This window comes from Scomber scombrus, chromosome 4, assembly GCF_963691925.1.
Source record: "Scomber scombrus chromosome 4, fScoSco1.1, whole genome shotgun sequence".
NCBI lineage: Eukaryota > Metazoa > Chordata > Actinopteri > Scombriformes > Scombridae > Scomber > Scomber scombrus.
The window spans coordinates 1,772,608-1,794,536 of record NC_084973.1 but is presented as its reverse complement, the minus strand read 5'-3'; the positions used below and the strand labels follow the sequence as shown (position 1 = coordinate 1,794,536).

At 41.7% G+C, this 21,929-nt stretch overlaps 1 protein-coding gene across 1 annotated transcript; it reads left to right on the top strand.

The window, feature by feature from the left end:
• The first annotated feature begins 2,779 nt into the window (after positions 1 to 2,779).
• On the top strand, positions 2,780 to 21,929 carry specc1la (sperm antigen with calponin homology and coiled-coil domains 1-like a). Its single transcript, XM_062417676.1, has 16 exons — positions 2,780 to 2,954; positions 10,648 to 10,810; positions 10,910 to 11,048; positions 11,146 to 12,776; positions 13,231 to 13,438; positions 13,715 to 13,788; positions 15,794 to 15,969; positions 16,340 to 16,503; positions 16,659 to 16,786; positions 17,516 to 17,606; positions 18,202 to 18,291; positions 18,389 to 18,548; positions 18,803 to 18,905; positions 20,622 to 20,738; positions 20,849 to 20,908; positions 21,796 to 21,929. Exons 2-16 carry the CDS (start codon positions 10,685 to 10,687, stop codon positions 21,883 to 21,885), a joined length of 3,357 nt encoding a protein of 1,118 aa, XP_062273660.1. The 5' UTR covers positions 2,780 to 2,954; positions 10,648 to 10,684; the 3' UTR covers positions 21,886 to 21,929.

Sequence of the window (21,929 nt, the reverse complement as noted above, 5' to 3'; positions counted from 1 at the left end):
TCCTTCCTTCTTTCGTCCCTCCCTCCTACCTTCCTTCCTTCTTTCCTTTCCTCCCTTCCTTCCTCCCTCCCTTCCTTCCTTCCTTCCTTCCTTCCTTCCTTCCTTCCTTCCTTCCTTCCTTCCTTCCTACCTTCCTCCCTCCTTCCTCCCTTCCTTCCATCTTCCTCCTTTCCTTCCATCTTTCCTTCCTTCTTTCCTTCTTTCCTTTCCTCCCTTCCTTCCTTCCTCCTTTCCTTCCTTCCTTCCTTCCTTGACTCGAGGACAACAGGAGGGTTAATTAGGCATCATTATCATTACACTGTAAGTAACTGCACACACAACTACAATAATGTTGATTAATGCTGATTGTTTTCTTCTGCTAAGACCACATGTCCACATAACTCAATAGTCTGATCATAATTAAAGTGTGATACATTATAAATTGTGTAGAGAATTTATGTAAACCTATTAGGGATTGGGCTCTAATCCACAAACACTAATATTAATGGTTATCCAGTAATTTACTACAGTACATTTGCTGATATCCTCCTCTCTGACAGAAGGTTAATTTGTGAAGTCAGTGGTGTATACTTTGGTAGCAGAGATGTTCTGCAGATGCCAAGAGTCATTTGCAGACAATAATGCTGCTTCAGATAATAAATATCTGAAGCAGTGGATATTTAAACATCCTGGAGGCAGTAAACTGTCCTCTGGAAAGCATACCGAGAAGGAAGCATTAGTGGTGACCTATATCCAATCCTCACTAAAATAAACATTCATTCATCAGTGACTGAAGTAGACAGGGGGCGTTGGGAAAGCTGACTGGGAGAGGTTTAATGAATTGAGAGCTGGTTGTCTGAACCAGATTAATGGTAATATTTTTATGGAAACATTTGATAATAAAATAACAAGCTACTTGAACAGCTGCTCTGAGATCTATCCCTGAAAGTAAAGGAAAAGCAAAAAGGAAAGTAGCACCATAGTGGGACAATAACTATAAAGAGGCTGAAGGCAGAAAGTATGGCATTTAAATGAAAAGGACTCACATTTTTCAACATATTTAGTTTTAAAAAAAGCTCATGCACTAATAAGGAAGACAGCAAGGCAAGGTAAAAAGGACAAGTTCTGTGACACGCATGGGAACATGACTCCAGTGGGAGAAGTGTAGGGGATGATTAGAAAGATGTGAGGTGACAGAAGAGAGTGGAGTTAATCTGTGTTAACAAATGGAAATGAAATAGCACTAACTAATACAGAGAAAGCTGAGTTATTGGTTAATAATTTTGTTAAAGTACACATTTATAATATGTTGTCTGAGGGGGGAAGAAGAGAAAACAAAATCTGAAAACATGAAGGCTTTAAGGACGAAGGAAAGGGACTATAGGAGAGTTATAAAGAGCACTTGTTAAAGCTGGGACGACTTGTCCAGGAAAGGCTGAAACATTTTATATTATGTTAAAATATTTAAGTTCAGAAGGATTGTATCATTAATATGATATAATAAAGTGTGGGAGAAAGAGAGAATACCAGCAAGTTGGAGGAGGTTTATTGTTCCTATAAGGAAGCCGGGGAAAGATACAAGTAAGCCATTAAATTATAGAACAATTACCTTAACATTGCACATATGTAAACTCATGGAATGAATGGTAAGTGAAAGATTTATGTATAATTTAGACAGCAAGGTGTCAAAGTGGATTTAGGAAAGGAAGGGGAACTTCAGTGTCATGTCTAGAGGATGAGGTCAGGAAGGCACGAGGAGGGATTTTTGATTAAGATGCATTTAATGGGGATTAGAGGAATGGATCTTTTGAACAACTGCTAAGGTAAAAGTTGGATCTGACATGTGCAGAAAATATGAGGTAGAAAGTGGGACACTCCAAGGCAGTGTGAAAAGTCCCCTACTGTTCTCTGTTTACGATAAATTACATCTTTGGAAAGTGTGTCACTAGATATGGGAAGATCATTATGACGGTGCTTCGTGGAAAAAATTGAGAAATCTGGATCACGTAGTTAAAAAAAACTGCAAGACGGAATAAATCAGGTTGAAATGTGGGGGAAGAAATGGGGATTTCAATTGTCAGTTGGAAAAACAAAAGTAATGTTCTTTACGAGAAGGAGGATTTTCATTTGATGCTGCGTGGAAATAATTTAAAATCAGTGGAGACATGTCAATTCTTGAGGAGTTGACACCAGATAATCATGGAAAGGACAGTAAAAAATATTGTGGACACGTGAAAAAAAAAGAAAAAAGTTGAAACGTGATTAGATGTCTGGTATGGTTGGATACACTCAAGAGTAATACATTAAAGCACTGAGATCACATATGTATGGGTTCCTGCTCACATAGGTTTTACGGGAAATGAAAAAGTAGATCCAATCATAGACATCCATATCAAACTATCAAAATCAGATGGAAACAGTATCAATAAGGAATGGCAACTGCACTGAGATCGGGAGATAAGAGGAAGACATCTACATCTTATTCAAAATAGATTAGTCAGTGTGAGTAAGCGGGAAGAATCAGAAAAGAAGATAACAAGATTAAGAATAGGTTGTGACCATTTGACCAGGGACAATTTACAATAATATCGCGATATTCTTACACTAACTGTATACCATCCTCGCGAGATTTCTAGTTTCCAGTCGATCCAATGTAGTATTTCTGGGAAAAGTTGAACAATGAGGACACTGTAGGAGTTAATTGACTCCAGAAGATGGCAGTAATGCAACAGTATGGATGCCAGCTGCCGTTAAACATCAAAGAAGAAGAAGAAGATAAACTGTCCCTCCTGTGCTGAGGGTGATGCTGAGGTGATGCAACCAGAGGAGGGGGCAGCAGAGAGGAGCTGACATCCGAGACCGATGCTGCCTGCTGCTGTCTCCGGTTGTGGGATTAACGATCCGTTTGCGACCCCTAATGAACATTCAGCGGACATTTAACAAGCCGTCAGACTGAAAAATTAAGAGAACCGCAGGTATGGATACTTTCCCAGCTTACTACCTTTTTTGCCGGCTATGCTAACAGCGTTAGCTTAATGATAGCAGCCTTAGCTTTGCCACAGCTGACTGACAGCTGAGCTCCGTTTAATGGCTGAAAATAAGCACACGAAGACACCCCAGGGTTAAGTTAACTATGCAGAGTCACGTTATGCATCTTGTTTATTTTAATAACCCCACAACTATGGTTTTAATCACGTAAACAGGTTTTAGTGCAGATGTCGAGTTAGAAACATTCACCGGGCATCTGTAGTGTGAACCTTATCAAAATAAGACCTCATGTTAAGGCGTCAGCTATATGTTAATGTTTGTTAGTAAAACTGTGACACTGCAGTTTTTTTCTAAACAGTGCTGCTTCAATTGACAGCATTTTATATTTAAATTCTGCATAAAATGTCTTTGTAACTAGAGGTGGGATATATTTATTATATTGTTATCGTGATATAAGACAAAGTATCGTCTCAGATTTTTGGTATTGTAATATCGTGATAAGGCTAAAGATTGTTTTTAAAGGCTGTATTACAGTAAAGTGACATAATTTTCCTGATCTCACCAGACCGTTCTCACTATTTGTTTTTACCCAGTTTAGTCATTACATCAACATGAGTAATGATTATTCATCACTAATCTGGTTGTGTAAATATTTTTGGGAAAGCACCAGTAGTCATCCTTACAGTATTATTGTAGTATTGATAATAAGGTAGTAGGTCAAAAGTATCACTATATTCAACATAATCCATGTCTCCCAGCTCTGATTGTGACTACATACTAAAATATGTCTTGTTATTCTTGGTAGGGGTATTGAAACTAAATATGTATTGTTGTTGGTTTGGCTCCAGTATTCATATGACTAACTGAATATTAACATCTTAAAATAATTAATATAAATTAAATAAATAATTAAATAATTTGATCTTGGAGTTACTTACACTGGATAGTCTTGTTTGTAAGCTTAAACTATGTTTTTAACCGGGCTGTACATTTCTGCTGTATATACCATATTTTATAGTTTATGTGTGTGACCTACTTTGCCACTGTTTCACCCTTTGTGTCAAACTCTCGCCCTCTGGAGTTTTCATATTGTTGGCAAAAAGTTATTGAATGGATTGAAGGGTGTGCTCTTTTGTTTTGAAAGCGTTCAGCTAAACAGGAAGTGAAATTGCTGCTTGCGTGATCTCACAGCTAACGAGCTAGCTCGGTTACCTCCCTGGTTTTAAGTTGCTATTTGGTCTCTAACGTGATGGTAATGATGTTTAAATGCTCCACAGAGTGGGTTACTTGTCATTACCTTATCGTTTTTGTCAGTGAAGTATCAGTTTATGTATTTGAATGACACACTGTTAGTGGTGACGTTAGCCTTGATGCTACTATCGGAGGTGTAGCCGAGAACAATGTAGGTTTGCATGGGAGGAGAGATGTTACAGCCAGTGATGGGAGCTCCGGCTCATATAATGAGCCACATCATTTGGATCAGCTCATCAATGAGAATCGGTGTTGCAGTGTATTTGGTGACCCATCAGATACTGTGACCTGCAAGGTTAGAAGAAGTAGAGCTGGTACTTTAGTGAGATACCAAGATATCAATCAGTACCACCACCAAATACTTAATCAAAAGTAATTTAATCTTTAATCCTGCATTTAAAATATGTTTGGTTTAAAAACCTTAAACACTGCACTTTTTTTTACATGTGTATTAAACATTATATTTATATTGAACTATCCAAAACACAAACCATTTCAAACAAATCACACTCAAGCATGAGAAACAGCAGCATACAACAGTTTTAGTTAGGCTGAACTGTCTGTCATCACATGTGATTGGTCACATGCACATACACATAAACAATAGAATTAAGAAGAAGAAATCGGCTCACAGGCATGAGCTGGCTACCATCGTTGACCTAAAGGAGCTGCGTCATGGCGACTTGTTTGTGATCGACACGTCACTAGTTGCAGCGTGTACATGGTGCAAAAGGAGTACAACAGTAGAACAGCAGCCTGTGTGTATGTCTTACTAAATCCTCCCTCTCTCACTCTCTCACACCCACTTCATTTAAAAGCTTCATTTCTTGAAGGAGAAATGACCACAGATGTTTCTCAACTTTCCTGGAATAGCTTGGAAAGAGCAACATTTCACAGCCCACTCTTTAAATCGGTGTCCAGGAGATATGACTTATGAGCTATTCCCACTTGGCCGTGCCTGATCATCGCTTTGCTTTTATAAAAAATATTTTAGGGGGAAAAGTCTCCACTCATGGAAAGTCTGCTGCTGTTTGCATGCTGCTCATACTGACTGTTAGAAGATCCCTTTATAATACACTTAGAATGTAAATGACAGGGCCAAAATCCAGTCCTCCTTCTGTGCAAAAATGGACTTAAAAGTTGATCTGACGCTAATATGGAGTTTCAAATGAGTTAAATCAAGTAGATATGTTTCAACGTTAGTCTTTTTAGCGTTAAAGTCCCTTTTTTTTGTTACTATACTTCCACCACAGCTCAACAGGGAAACACTAAGAGGGAATTTGATGCTAAAAAGACTGTAAATGTGTCAGATATCACTTGATATGACTAACTCACACTGATGAAGACTCATATAAGCTTCACATCAACTTTTAAATGACTGTGTGGACACACTGTGGATTTTGTCCTCCATCCCTTACTCTGAAAGCACATTTGAAAGAGAAATTTTAATAGTCAGTATGAACAGGAGGAATGATTACGGTCACTTTTCATATGAACATATGACCTGTCCTTTAAGTACTCCTCCTGTCCAGTATCCAAAGACATGTTAGACATACTACATAAAGTACTGAAACTGATGGTTGTCATTTGTACATCATAAAAAATAACTAGATTAATTGTGTTCCGGTCTTGTGTATTAACATTGGGGCATATTTTGGAAAATGAAAATCAAAGTCTGCTCTTACTCAGGCAGACCGGTGCCTGCCTATCCTTATACACACAGTCACCCTTGTGAGGCTCGCTTTTTTTTTTTTTAACTGGAGACGCCACCACAGGAAGCTGATGTTATGGCAAGGAAGTGCCTCCCCGCAGTTAAAGCATGAATAAGGAAGGAGAGCAGGGAAGGGGGTATTTATGAGTTCTTAGACCACTACCACCCCCTCCAACAATCCTCCTCCTCCGCTCCCTCCAGGCTTAACTCTGCCTTTTCGTCTTCTCGTGCTTTTTTTGTTCAGCTGCGTGTAAAGGAACAGTACGCGCTCCTGTTCCTTCGGTCAAACTGCAGCTCTGTTTGATTTGAATCGGGACACGTGTTGCTGGTTTGTGCCACTTTTGTATGGATGACTTACAGGGTGTTGTCATGTCTCGCACAAGTAAATAATTTAGTTGACAACCCTCCACCTCTAATAGCACACAGCCTTACTTGTTACATATGGGCCAAATTATTACATTAACTTGTGGTCAGTGATCCTTTCGTAGACTCAGAATAGAAGTTGACACTGAATGTCACTGATGGGCTCTGACCTTCATTTCTGTCCTGTTTATTAAAGTTTTATTTCTATATTTTAACATAAAAAACTTTATGATGACATGAGCAGTCAACCCAATAATGTGAAGTCATCAGGAAAGTTGTTTTTTTAATATTGGGAAACAGAAACCACATTGTATTGGTATTGATTAATCACAGATGTGGTGTAATCTAGTGTGAGAAGTTAAACTTGTGTGTATATATGTACATGTATATGAATTTATGGAGTATATATATGACTGTTCCTGCAGCAGATAGTGCAGACTACGAGCGGGAGGGTGAAAGAAAAAAGGCCGACGCTGACTCTGCCCCATTTAGCAGCTCTGTTGGTCCCCGGCCTGCACTCCCATGTCTATTCAGACCCAATGAAAAGCTGCTGCGCTCGAGCTAGCAGCTCTCTGTTTTCAGACATCTGCTTTGACACACATTCAGCTATTCAGAAAGCTGGCTAGTTGCGGAGTGCACATGTCAGTACTTCAGGAAAACGCCCTGCACAGTTTAAACACGTGTGTTACGGATACGTGCACGCATACGCAAACACAAGGCTATACAGTGAAGTGAGACGAGGATGAGGAATCAGAAGAAACAAGGGTGGTTACGCTTTAAGCGTCAGAACTGAATGATTCATTTATTTATAAGTTGATCAGAAGGAACTTAATCTTCAACTATTTTGACAATGGATTAATACTGTCCTGTTTCAGCTTGTGTGAGGATTTGCTTGGGTTTCCTACAGTAATAAACTCAATGTCTTTTGAGTTTTAGACTCCCAGGAAAAAAACCAAGTGATTTAAAGATGTCACGTTGCATTGTAATAAATTGTAATGAATGACGGAAGACGGCAGGAAGTGTGGGAGACGGTTTTAACAAATGTCCTTGGCTGAATTTGTGGGATGTTGCAGTTCATGGTCTTAACCCTAAAGACAACATAGACCGAACTATTTGTGGATTAATAATGTAAGTAACTGACTGTATAATGATCTACATTGACAATGATCTTTAGTTATAAGAATAAGCCAGTTAAAGCACCAGCATGCTTGTTTTATCCCTGAAATGTCACGTGTATGTAGGGCTGCAACTAATTATTCTTTTCATTACTGGTTAAACTGCTGATTCATTACTCAATTTATAGATGAGTTGTTTGGTCTATAAAATGAAAAGTGCTTATTAAAATGTCCTAATGATCAAGATCCAACCCCAGTCTCACAACAGTTCGTTAAATAGTCACGAAACGTAATCTATAGATTCGTCTACGATACATTAACACGAATTTTCACGTTTTTTTCGTGACACTCAGCATGCCTTTTAAACTAATGTATTTCAGTTGGAAGTATTTCATGTCTGTATAAGAGACATTTGTGTGCTGATGGATCGTAAGATAGATAAATGGCAAAAAAGGTGGACTTTTCCGTAGGAGACTGCTGTTCACCTCTCGTTTCTAACCATGAGTGTTATGTTGTCAGGACATTTTCTTTGTCTTGGTGTTTTTCTGTGACAATGAAAGTTGCCTAACTTTAAGGAAGTAACATTAGTAACTTTATCATTTAAGTGATCATTTTAACCCAACTTTGTTGTAGTTTTTGTGGCTTAACCTAACCCAACCATAACCACACCTCTTTTTTTTAACACTTGTTTTTAACGGTTTCTAAGTCCCGACTGACAGAAGAAAAAAAAATCCAGACACGAAAGATATTACCAATTTAAATTTTTTTAATTTGAAAGTTGTGGTTAGCGTCACGGAAAAAAAAAAAGGAAAATTCGTGTCCATGTACACAAATCTATAGATAGAATTTCGTGACTGTTTCACAAACTGCCGTGCGACTCTGTTGTTTGTTACTTTTGTTTCGAAATATACTTAAATGATAGTTGCTGATTAATTTCCTTTCTATCACACACAACGTTGCATCATCAGCTGGGGAAGTTACTAGCTTTGTGACATGAAGACATTACATATTTTCAGTTTACATTGATTCTTTGTGCCCAAAAATCTGTATTTGATAAAAAACAAACATTCATAGCAGGATTGTATAACTGGCCACGACAGACTGAAAGACGACAATTATTCTTAGCTTCAGTGTGTAAATATTTAAAGGTATGTCTTAGTATAGTATGGACAAGATGTAATGATACCCAAACACACATGAGAAACATGTTCTCAAAGGACGGACATGACATTATCTTTTAAACACGGTGAGGACAAAGATGAGTGTTTGTAACATGCTGCAGTACGCTGCTAATTATTCTAGAGTGTTCAAGTGCAGTTTGTGGTGTACCTGCAGTCCTTAAGTATACTTTGGGTCTGTTTCAGTGACTAAAATCTACCTTTGCACCACAGGAGCCACAGAGCAGCACGGTCTTGCACATTATTTGCCTTTTTCTCCACATGAGACCACAGAGATTGTTTCTTTTGTTTGCATGCAGCCTTCTTGTAAACCCCCCACACAGCTGTCCACAGCCTTATGGTATGTGACAAGTATTTTGTGGCTGTGAGAAGTTAACCGGTCATTTTCTGTAGGTGTTATTTGTAGTAAAGGTTTCATGTTGTGCAACTTTAATCTGCATGTCCAGTCACACTCCTCTGAAAGAAATAATAAGCCAGATAAAGATGTTTTTGGTCGAAATCCCTCTGAAGACTGAGCTCAAAGTGGAAGATTTTGTGCAGGATGACAAGATTTGACGTAACACCTGTGCGTAGGAAACACAGCTGAAATCTATTAGAAAAGTATTTGTTTTTGACTAAAGCGCAGTTTGTGGTTTAGTAGCAGGTTGTTTTGGACCATGTGGAAGACAGAAAGGAGAGAATATGCTCCTCACATGTGAGCAGATCCAAAAAAAGAAGAAGAAAAGACCAGAGATTCAAGCTGTTTGTTCTATAGTAAATTGCTCGGCCTCTTCTCACAGTGTTCTATTTAAAGCCCGATTCGCCGCTGATATTTGATTATTTTTATTCCCAACAAACTTCTCCTCAGGAAAACAACAGACCGCTCACTGACTCACAGATTGATTGTGAAGGAGTTTCCTGTGTACAATAACTCACTTGAGCTCACTATTTCCTTTAAGAGCCTTTGTGCGAGAAGACATCCAAGTCTTTGCTAAAGTACTTACTCTTTGTCTCCAGCTGTGTCCCCAATCACTTTCCTTTGCTATCGTGGCATCCATTCAGGATCTCCTCAGACCTCGACACAAGCTGTGAACAATACTTAGGAAAAGCTTCTGGTGTTCTATTAGGTTCTATTATTTCGTCACAGCTGGGATCATCACCCCTACCAAATTAACACAGATTATTCTAGAAACTGCCACGGAGAACTCCAACTTAGTTACAGGTGCCTCACGTGTATCATCTGTTACTAATTCAACACACAATACCAATCAAAGTGTGTTTGAGAATGTTTCCCTCGTTAAAAAGGTTATTAGGATTCATTTCTGGCTTGTGAGGTAGTTTAAACAGAGCGGTGTTGATTGTGAGCTGGTAGGAGTTCATCTTGCACAAACATGGCACGAGATGATTTCCTGGCGGTGAAAGATGAATTGCAGTGCATCACACTGGTTGCCCGGTAACAGACCAACAGACTCGCATTTTTTTACCTCGCAAAAATATGACGGGCAGTTGTGCCGGTTTGAACTCTGGCTTTGATCCGAGGAGGAATCTCGTTCCCTATTTTGGCTCTGCTTCTACTCGACGTTGGAAAAAGCCCTTTTTTGCCTATCTTCGTCTGTGCTTAGACCACATTCTTTTCACAAAATAAATACATACTGACAGGGGAAACCACCCACACAGATTAAACTAAATCTCTATCAGTGTCAACGGTGCCTCAGCTGTCAGCCAAGTGAAACCTCAAGAGCTGTGAGGAAACTCTGACCGGCCATCTAGTGGAGGTTTTGGAAGTCAAAGTTTACTCTGTGTTCCTAAATCAGAGGTTTTCTTGCAGAGATCAGGAGCAAAAGATGCTTTCAAAGCCACTACTAACTAAACACCAACGATCTAGATTAAACATCACATCATAGAGTCAGACTAGAGGGAAGAAATGCTTTCAGTTTTCTACATGTGCTCAGCTCTTTTAATGTTTTCTCCTGTTTAGGGAATCGCCTCCGTGGAAAGAATTCCTCTTCCATGGAAAACTGGAGCTATCACTCTGCCGCGCTGACATACGTTACCTTTTCTCCCTCCCTTCTTCTGTGCACAGATTGAGCTGTAAATGTATCGGCCTCAGAAAGCTCAGTATGAAGAAGTCGGTCCGGCCAGCGGTGAGTAAGGGGAGCGGGGATCGCGTGAAGTCAGAGGTCACGGCTAACTCTGGCACCGGAAAGCCCACAGCCAAGACCAACAGCACAGCACCTCTGTCTAAGGTAAGACTCATCATGTGATGTGAGGCTGATACAAATCTCTTTTTTTTGTATGCTGGTGAAGCTTGAGTGAGTAAATGTTTTTAATGTTTGTGCTTTCAGGTGAAAAGTAATGATGATCTTTTAGCAGCCATGGCCGGAGGGAATCCTGCATCAAATAATGCTGTCACCAAAACCAAGAGGACTTCCTCTATCGGGACTAACGCTAGCACCCTAGACAGCAAACCAAAGACAACATCAGGTATTCCTAAAGATGCTACGCCTGGTTATTGATCTTATCTTTTGTGATGTTGTTTTTCTAGAACTGTAAGGATTGCTTTTCTCTCGTCTTTTATAAGGTACTTCAAACAAGCGTACGACATCCTCGACTTCAAAGGAGCCAAATGCATCACGAGACCGTCTACGAACAACCAGGACGTCAGCCAATAAGAAGCAGTCGGTTTCGGGGGCCGCAGCAGGAGATGTCGCCTCAGGGAAGCGTTCTCGCAACCAGGTCCCGGCAGAGTCCGATGGGCGTATGAGCAAGTCGAAATCAGATGGCCAGATCAGCGATAAGGTGGCTCTGGAGGCCAAAGTTAAAGACCTGTTGGGTTTGGCTAAGAGCAAAGATGTGGAGATCCTGCACCTTCGCAGCGAGCTGAGAGACATGCGGGCCCAGCTGGGCTTGGGAGGGAAGGACGAGCCGCAGCAAGAGGAAGCCGGAGAGGAGGAGAAGCCGCAGGTTTCGGCCATCACAGCAGCCGATGTGGAGTCCACTCTGCTTCTCTTACAAGAGCAGAACCAGGCCATCAGAGAGGAGCTCAACCTGCTGAAGAGCGAGAACCGTATGCTGAAAGACCGGCTCAACGCGCTGGGCTTCTCTCTGGAGCAGAGGCTTGACGCCTCGGACAAGCTGTTCAACTACGCCTCCCTGAGCCCAGACCTGGCAGCGAGCAGCGGGCAGAGCGACGGCGGAGGCACGGGTACGCTGACCTCCTCAGTAGAAGGCTCTGCCCCCGGCTCATTGGAGGATCTGCTCACGGGACACCAGCACGGAGGCTCAGCGGACAACCTCGACAGCGAATCCAGCGAAGTCTACCAAGCCGTCACCTCCAGCGATGACGCCCTGGACGCCCCCTCCGGAGCCTCTTCGTCGTCCGAGTCGGAGTGCGCTCCCAGCAGAGATCGCTCGCGGAGGGGCAGCAGCGGCAACGCCAGCGAGGTGTCGGTGGCCTGTCTGACGGAGCGCATCCATCAGATGGAGGAGAACCAGCACAGCACCGCCGAGGAGCTCCAGGCCACGCTGCAGGAGCTGGCCGACCTGCAGCAAATCACACAGGAGCTGAACGGGGAGAACGAGCGGCTCGGCGAGGAGAAAGTCATCCTCATGGACTCTCTGTGCCAGCAGAGCGACAAGCTGGAGCTGTACGGCCGACAGATCGAATACCTGCGCTCTCTGTTGGACGAGCATCACATATCATACGTGCTAGAAGAGGACATCAAGAGCGGCCGCTACATGGAGCTGGAGCAGCGCTACGGAGACCTGGCAGATAACGCCCGCTTTGAGAGGGAGCAGCTGCTGGGGGTGCAACAGCACCTGTCCAACACGCTGAAGATGGCCGAACAGGACAACGCAGAGGCCCAGGAGATGATCGGAGCATTGAAGGAGAGGAACCACCAAATGGAGCGCATCCTGGAATCGGAGAGGCAGGATCGGGGGGCCATGGCTGCCGCGCTAGAGGAGTATAAAGCGGCGGTGAGCAGCGACCAAGCGGAGCTGAGCCGCTGCAGAGGCCAGCTGGACCAGGAAAGGCAGAGGGTCGCCGAGCTGTACTCTCTCCACACGGCGGGGGACAAAAATGACATCTGCCAGCTGCTGGAAAGTGCTCGGCTGGGGAAGGAGGAGGCTGAAGCCAAAGCTTCGAAGATGCAGAAGGAGCTGGAACAAGCCTGCAGCGAACTCTCCCGGCTGCAGGACACTTTCAGTAAGGTTAGTTACAGCTGGACATTAGGGTCTTGTATTATTTCATGAAGCCATAAGATGCTCAATGAAAGTGTCCAGCATGATAATGCAATCCTTAATCTCAAATTCTTTCAAACATATACAAATCAGCCTCGTATATATTCCGGAGTAGCTGAATGGTATTCATGAAGCTTGTATCTGTAAAAGCATTATCATATATATATATATATATATTTTTTTTAAGCCAAAATTGAACTAGAATTGTAGTTTCAGTTCTCCAGAGTCTACTTGCACACTTACCAGCAGGGATTAACTGCAGGTGTGTAGTACAGTAACACACACGCTAATATGTAATTCATTTCAATAAATTCCAATATGACACTGCTGAAGCTTTGTTGCACATTAGTCAGCTAATTACATTATGGCTTGTTAGAAATTAAATGAAGGATGCCCGTCTTCCTGTGTGTGTGTGTGTGTGCAGCTGGACAGGGAATACAGAGACTTCCAGGAACAGGTGCAGCAGCAGATGGCCAAGCAGGAGTGCGCCCTGGAGAAACAGCGAGAGGAGCTGCAGGAAAAGGAGACGGAGATCGTCGACATGAAGGAAACCATTTTTGAGCTGGAGGATGAGGTGGAGCAACACCGAGCCCTCAAACTGCACGACAATCTCATCATCACCGACCTCGAGAGTAAGCAGGGCCGGATACACCCTCTGTAGCTTGATTTGGTGATAGGTTAATGTGTCAGAATGCGTACTCAAGGAACCAGTGATTATTGAAACCAAATCCAACATGTAGTTCACTGGTTAATCAAGAGTTTCTCATGTTCTGTGTTTTTAAAAGTTTAATCTCCTGCAAAACTTTCCTCCAGCTGGCAGTTTTCAAACTTGCATTAGTAAGACAGCGTGGTGCATGAATGCATGGTGACATTAATAGTAGCAACATTTATCTTACTTTCTATCTCAGACTCTGTGAAGAAGCTGCAAGACCAGAAGCATGATATGGAGAGAGAGATTAAGATTCTCCACCGCAGACTGAGGGTAAGTGGGTGTTCCTACCACAATCTGCCCTGTGTAAGAAAAAACAAGAACACTTGTGGTTGCATTCATGTGTGTTGGCATTTCATCAGATGCCAACACACTTATAATACTTGATAAACATTGTAAACATTTTACAACCCTGGTACGACATGCCAGCAGTTGTTTTTTTTCCTCAGGTCTGTGGAGGCCTTGCTGTGTTGCGATCTGGCAAAAGTAGAACCAGGTTGAACGTTTGTGCTGGAGCTCCCCGCATCCTTAAGAATATCAGTTTCAACACGGTCTAAAGGCACTGCAGTGATGCTTGGTGCTATCTGAGGACCAACTGATTGGGTCAAATAGTATTTGTATAAAATACAGATTAGATATAGATATGTATTATTTACAAAGATTCATAAGCTACTGGATTTACAGGAAGAAGTGTTATAAAAAATGAAATGTATCTATGTAGCACTTTTCTTAAAAATGTTACAAAGAAAATAAAACTAAACAAGTCGGATAAGAAAGCAGAGATAAAATGAATAGGACCAAATAAATAAATATATATATCAAACATTTCTTAAAGTGTATACAAAGAGAAAAGTTTTAAGAAGTGAAAAAAGTGAATTAGTAGGTCAAAATTCAGTAGGCAGAGAGCTCCATAGTGCAGGAGCTTTAATAGCAAATGCTCAATCACCTTCACCAACTGTGACCTGGAAATAACCAGCAGGGTTCCATCTTAAAGGTAGAGTCAGTGATTCTGGAAATACATTCAATACACTTTTTATCAAATTCAGCGTATATTTCCTCACAGTCAGCTAGCTGTCTGCTCTGTGTGTGCTGGAAAAAACACAGTGTTGATACACAGCTCAGACTGTAAATGAGAAACGAATAAAGTGGCTTGGACAGAGCCACACGACCCTATTCCAACCAATCAGCAGGGGGCGTTCGTGTTTGGGCACAGGACAGGGCGAAGCAGCTGTCCGTGTTAGGATGAGACAGTCTCTCTTTTCCAGCACCCACTAAATGGTGGGAGAGTGAGGTCATGGCAATTTACATAGAAAATCTTTTCTCATAGAACAGATATGTTTCCATTTTATTAAATGTATAAATCCACACTGAATCTCAGACAGTCTAACATTGTATGAGCAATCGTCACATACCATATCTGGACCAAACCAGAAAAAAACACTGGATTCCTGATATTCCATGCTGTCTTGAAATGATACATTTTTAAAACTGTCTTTAAGTTCAATTTTACATAAATGCTCATAAATCAAAATTGGCTTAAGGTATTGTAATCATCTTTGTGCTGGTGTTTAGATGCTAAGTCCAAGTTTTGCTGCGCAGTCCTGGCATATACTTCCACTAGAGGGCACCACTAATGCAAATAGTTTATATCTCATAATTGGCTGCATATATTCGAACAAAATTTGGTTTGCACAACTTAGGGTGATGACACTGTCGATGCATCATATTTGGTAATGATTGATCAGTCGGCATGTCTTACAACAAAAATCACCTGGTTGCCTAGAGAGCTTTTTCAGCACGTCCATTGAATCTTAACAAAAGTTTGCCTCAATTCTGTAGTCTGTCACTCTATATTTTTCAAAATATGCTAAATCAATTAACATCTATATCTTCAAAAATCTCTGTGATGAAGCCACTGTACACTACCTGCCCAGCACTGAACAGCAGACAGATACAGGTTGTGACCAGCTAGTGAACATAGTGGAGAATTCAGCAACTAAAGAGACACATACTTTACTCAGGAGTTGGTGGAGACTAAAAACACAACTACAAGAGGAGTAAATATTGAGCTCATAGTAACACAACCCTAAATGAATGCTTATTTTGCTCTGTCACGTTTACCACGTAAACTTTATGTGGCAACAATATGTCATATGTGTTTACAGCTTGTTCCGCTGCCCCCCAGAGACCACAGAAATGCTTTAATAGTGCTTTAATGATCTAATGTATCATTCCGACTAACTGGGTTGTGTGTTCGTGTGTGTGTGTGCGTGCACAGGAGGAGTCGATGGAGTGGCGTCAGTTCCAGGCTGATCTGCAGACAGCTGTTGTCATTGCTAATGATATCAAGTCGGAAGCGCAGGAGGAGATTGGAGATCTGCGGCGCCGGCTGCAGGAAGCTCAGGAGAAGAACGAGAAGCTGAGTAAAGAGCTGGACGAGGTCAAGAGCCGCAAGTAAGACCCTCAGAGAGAAGAGCGCTGGAAGAGCTCCAGCAATCAGGCTCACATCGTCTGTCTCGTGTTTCTAAACAAAAATGCTAATTTGGGTTTTATTTTTCAGCAACAAGGTTTGCATTCATTTGTCTTTGACCAATCCCACGGTTGAAAGATTACCATCACAGACAAAATGATGAATAATGCTTCTGCAAATGCTGTTTCCCCATAATTGTCAATTCTGCATGATATGAAATTCTGGATATCCTTCAACCGTACTGTGGAGTATTATCATAGTATGGTAATACAAAGTATACTTCAAAGTGAACTGGAGAGTAGTGGAGTAGTATATACTGCACATACTGAGAAGAGTACTGTGTTGTTCCCCCAGGCAGGATGAAGAGAGAGGCAGAGTGTATAACTACATGAACGCAGTAGAGAGAGACCTGGCTGCACTCAGACAGGGGATGGGTCTCAGCCGGCGGTCCTCCACCTCCTCAGAGCCCTCGCCCACCGTCAAAACACTCATCAAGAGCTTCGACAGTGCCTCACAAGGTACGCCGCTTTGCTTTTCTCATTTATATACTTTCGCTTTTGTACCTTTTTTTTTTTTTTTTAAATAGTTGAAGCTCCTGATGTAGTTGATTACATCAGCAACAGGTCTAAACTGCTCTATGTGACTAACTGCTCCCTTGTTACTCTTAAATTAGGTCCAGGTCCACCTACCAACGGTGCCTCTGTGACGCCTCCAACAGCTACAGCCTCCCCACTACCACGAACCCCCCTAAGCCCCAGTCCTATGAAGACGCCCCCTGCAGCTGCTGTTTCACCCATACAGGTACAGGAGAGGTGCCTTAACTATATAGGGTGTTAAAATATTTTGACAAGAATAAATTAAGGACATGTCATGCTTGTCAGGATTTGTAGAATATATGAAGCTAAAGGCAATTACGTTGCTGAAATATCCTCTTTTCCCATATTGGCGCAACAGCTGGGTGATGTTTTTAAAATTCATCTTTGATATTTACACAAGGCATAAAAACACATTATCAGTCACACATTCTGCCTTGTTAGAGCTCTAAATTTGATGGCCTCTATTATAATTTCCAAAGCTTGTTGATGGTAAACTGGTGAGAGGCAATAAAGAAGGGAGGAAAAAGCCTTGGATCAGCACCTCCTCCTCCTGACTGCAACACATTTCAAGCTTCCTCCTCAGGCAGCATCAGGAGGTTTTTCTGCTGACATGTCTGTAGAAATATAGAGAAACGAAAAAAAAAGTGTCATAACATAAAACCTTCAGAACAAAACGGCACAACTAAAAAAAGACGATTCAACATGTGATCCTGTCACATAATGACAGATTTAACCCCAAAAATAGGTTTCTCAGATCTCTCTTTTCTCTGTTTTTCATGATGTTGAGTGTATTTGTGCTCGTATTTAGAGTATTACCTAAAATGTTCTCACTTAACTTCATTCAACAACTTTTCTCCTTTTTTTTCTGAGAGTATAATTTAAAGCCTTTATACTCACATGATCTGTAATGCCAGAAATCTGTTGTTTTTTTTAGAGACACTCCATAAGTGGGTCCATGTCAGCATCCAAGCCGCTCTCCTCTCTGAGCGACAAGAGGCCGAGCTACACGGACATCACCATGCCAGGTGAGGCAGCATTCACACTGACTATTTAAATACTTAATAATAATAATAATAATAATAATAAATAATAAGAGTATCTTGCATTCAGCACTCAAAAAAATGAGGTATAAATATATAAAGGGTTTCTCTCCCTTACGTTTCAATAAATGATCATAGCGATGAATGGGAAAGGATGGCCTCCTCTCTCATGAGAAACAAAGGGACCGTAGTCTCCCAGAGGCCTGGCGGCGGGAGTCAGCAGGTTTACTGTACGTTAATCAAAACACTCGTGAGGATGATAAGAGGCACATAATGAGACGCCGCATACTGCAGAGTTTTCCATCAGTTCACTCTCATCAGTAATGAGTTCAAGTGTTTCATGTGAACGTGCGTACTTGGCCGTAGCCTCCGATGTTGGGTTTATTTTCCTCCTGATTTATTGTTTTCTTTCGGAGTGAGTCGGCCTCCACTCGTCACTATTCTCTGAACTCAGAGGGACTGGAATGCGTCTCTTTATTGACCCTGTTACATCTCATTTCAGAGGAAGTCGCTTATAGAAACACTCGTGCTATGTGTGTGTGTGTGTGTGTGTGATGTAAATGTTGTGGTATATTTACAGCTGAGCACCTTCTCCGGGGAGGCTCGGCCAGCCGTCCCCCCTCTGCCCTCCAGAGGGTCTCCAATATGGACTCCACTAAGACAATATCAGGTTAGAGATGAATTTGAGCTCTAAAAATGAACCCAATCACCAGTTTTGGTTTCCCTAAAAATGAGACTTTATTAATCTGCTGTTACCTGCTGAGCAGTGTCCCGCCGGAGCAGCGAGGAGATAAAGAGGGACATGTCTGCTCAAGACGGGGCCTCCTCATCCTCCCTGATGGCTATGAGCGCCGCTTCCTCTCCGCTCTCCCTGTCCTCCTCCTCCCCCACCGCCTCCATCACCCCCACAGCACGCAGCCGCATAAGGTACCACCTGACTCACCTGCATGCTGTGCTTTTTAACTCATCCCCCCCCTTTGATGATTTTAATCTATCCGTTACCTCTATGACATCACCTCTTCTTACTTGAGTTGTGATTGGTCCGCTGACAAAAAAAGTACAGCCAGAGGCGCGAGCAAACACGCTTTACCCTATAATGTGTTTTTCTTCATGACATAATAAATCTTCTAAAACTGTGGGAGAGTGTTTGCTCACACATCTCTCCTGTATGTCTGTTAAAGAGAAGAGAGGAAGGATCCGCTGTCTGCGCTGGCCAGAGAGTACGGAGGCTCCAAGAGAAACGCTCTGCTGAAGTGGTGCCAGAAGAAGAGTGAGGGTTACCAGGTATGTTATGGTGGTAGTCATAGGGAAGTACCAGCATCATCTGATCCCACATGATCTAAAGTGTCTGTTAGCATCATTTCAAACAGAAGAGGGATATGATAAAAAAAGAGAAAGGTCATTTGTTCCTTCATGGCAGGCAGTGGATTTGCTTGTAATATAAATATGTATTTTGTGGCTTGTGGCCAGTTCCCATCAAAATTGACAAAAAGAGTTGATGTTTTTTCTTCCTTTTTTTTTCTTTTTCTTTTTCTTATTAAAGGCACCGATAACTAAAGAAAACAGTCTTTGGAAAAGCCACTACAACAGTCAGCAGCACAGACAGAGACCACACAATTATTCATTTAGCACTACATGTTTGTCATGTTTGGGTGTTAAATGAGATGGGCAAAAACATGCACATCTCATCCCAAACTTCTCTAACTTTTTTGTGAGCTTGAGTCTGATTTGCCAAAACACTCTTAACTGCACAAACTTGTCATAAATCACTTGTTTCAACGTCCCCCCCCAAAAAATTGAGGCAAAATGTCACTGTAATAACAATATCAAGAACGGAGCATCAAGTCCTGCTGTTAACAGTGTCAGTAGACTTGGCTGTATTAGGGGACCTGTGGAAGCAGAGTAGAGGTTTCTGGAACAACTTCCCCCATTTTCAAGGTGCATGGAGAAGAAAAAGTCTTTAAAGTCTTTTTAGGGGACCTGAAATAATAAGTAAGTTTTACTCCAGCTGCTCGATGTGTCATTAGAGCAGCACTGTACTGTGACGGTGATAAAGATAGTTTGACACGTGTATTAAAACATCTGTGAATTACATGGAAGTCAGTCAAAAGGATGGAAGATGCTGTAGGTGGTGTTTCACTGTCAGGTGTAACAGATGTTAACGAGTTGTTCTTTCATGAGGCTGTTGAACCTGTTGAAATGAAATGGAGGTGTGTCTGTTCCAGTTGAGTGTGATGCTGTTGTTATTGAGCATGTATGTTGTCACGGTGCTGCTTTTCACTCATAGGTCTTATTTGCTGTCTAAACATGTGCAGTGATCCGATAAACGTCCCCAGAAACGACTTAAATGATAATAAACGCGTGTCTAGAGTCCCTCACCGTATCAAGCTGATGTTTGCTCCTTTTGAGTTGATGTCGGTGATGGTTGCCATGGCACCCGAGGTCCTCTTCAGGAAGTGTGCAACATTTAACACATCCTGTGAGTTAGTAGCCTGACAAAAACATGATGCGCTATCTAGGCAAAAGTTACGACTCTGATGAGACTTAAGCGTCGAGTTACATCGAACCTTAGCAGTTGTTTGCAGTTAACATACCATTTTAACCTTAGACGTGATGGATTTGACTGTAAAGTGCAGTAGATTGTTTGATTTCAAAGGTCAGGTGAGAGTTGATGGTGGAGGAGATGAGATGATAAATCGGATATGGGTGAGTAATGTTGAAACTTCACATAAAACTGCAGGACTGTCATCAGATCACTTCTCCGCGGCTAAATCATTCGAAATAGTTTCATGAATTTATTGTGACCATAATGTTGTTGGAAGTGCTGTTGAAAACCGTGCAGCGACTGGCAGTGACATTCATGACTCCGGATAAAATGTGGCACCCTGTGAAGTTTCGGATCAGGCCCAGAAATTGGTTTTCCATCGATTTTTATCCCGGACTGTAAATGTTGTGTCAAATCAAATGTGAGTGTAAATGATTTGTGGCCGTGTTTTTCAGAACATTGACATCACTAACTTCAGCAGCAGCTGGAACGACGGCCTGGCATTCTGCGCCGTGCTCCACACCTACCTGCCTGCCCACATCCCCTACCAGGAGCTCTCCAGCCAGGACAAGGCAAGTAGAAATCAGAGGAGCGCACATTTGAAACCAGCAGACTTTTTGTGTGTTTATACTTGCAGCACTTTTTTCACCGTGTGTGACTTTGACTCTCTTCTTTTCCTCAGAGGAGAAACTTCACTTTAGCGTTCCAGGCAGCAGAGAGTGTAGGGATCAAATGCACTTTGGTAAGCTTTACAAATGACTTTTCCAAATAAGAAAAAAAAAAAAAACAGTGCAATGAAGAGATATGGTGGAAACCCAGGTGCAACTGTCGGTCACATATGAAATGCCAAAACTTCAACATCAATTTTTCCCTCTTTTCCCTCCAAGATATGATTTTTGACTCTGCATATTTGAACCCTACATACACTTTTTGATGCTAGAATGAATTTTGTCTCCAAGTGTGCAAGCCTGAAATACTTGATACAGTTGTGTGCATGTATCATATTTGACATTCACAATCAGTGCCTCTTATCACATACAAAAATATAGACTTAATCATGTTTTTTTTAAAGATAAAAACATTTCATCCTGTGACACAGCTCATTCTAATCCTTAACCAAACATGAACTACATCATGTTCTGCATTCAAACGGCAAGTCTACTGTTCTGCTTTCAACCTTGTAAACCTCACTGACCTGCCGCTGTCAGAAGTTTACAAAAATGACAGAATTTTGGAATAAATGAATATAAGAGAATATTTTCAGTTGAAGGAATGGTGCGTTTTTCAAAATCAGTCTGGCCTGCTTCATAAAGAAGTGTACAGAATTAACTCGTGAGCTTCAAGGGTCTTTATAGATGTTGGATGTAGATGTTTGACAAAAAATTCTCACTTATTAGATTTCCCTCTGAACTTTCACAGTTACATCTTGTGGCCTTCATGAACAGACAGTTACCTCAGTTGTTATGGAGAAAGTTTCCACATATGCTCACCTAATTAATGAAGAATGATCTTGTTAAATTAAGTGAAATCATGGTCAAATTTGTCTAAAATATGTGTTTTTTTCTTGGTGAGACATAAATCTTGAGTTTATTAGTATTCCCTGTGTTAACATGTCTTTCTCTGTTGCAGGATATTAATGAGATGGTGCACACAGAGCGGCCGGACTGGCAGAACGTCATGACTTACGTCACAGCCATCTACAAGTACTTTGAGACCTGACTTCACCGCCTCGCCCCCATCCTGCTCCTGCAGCACAATCAGAG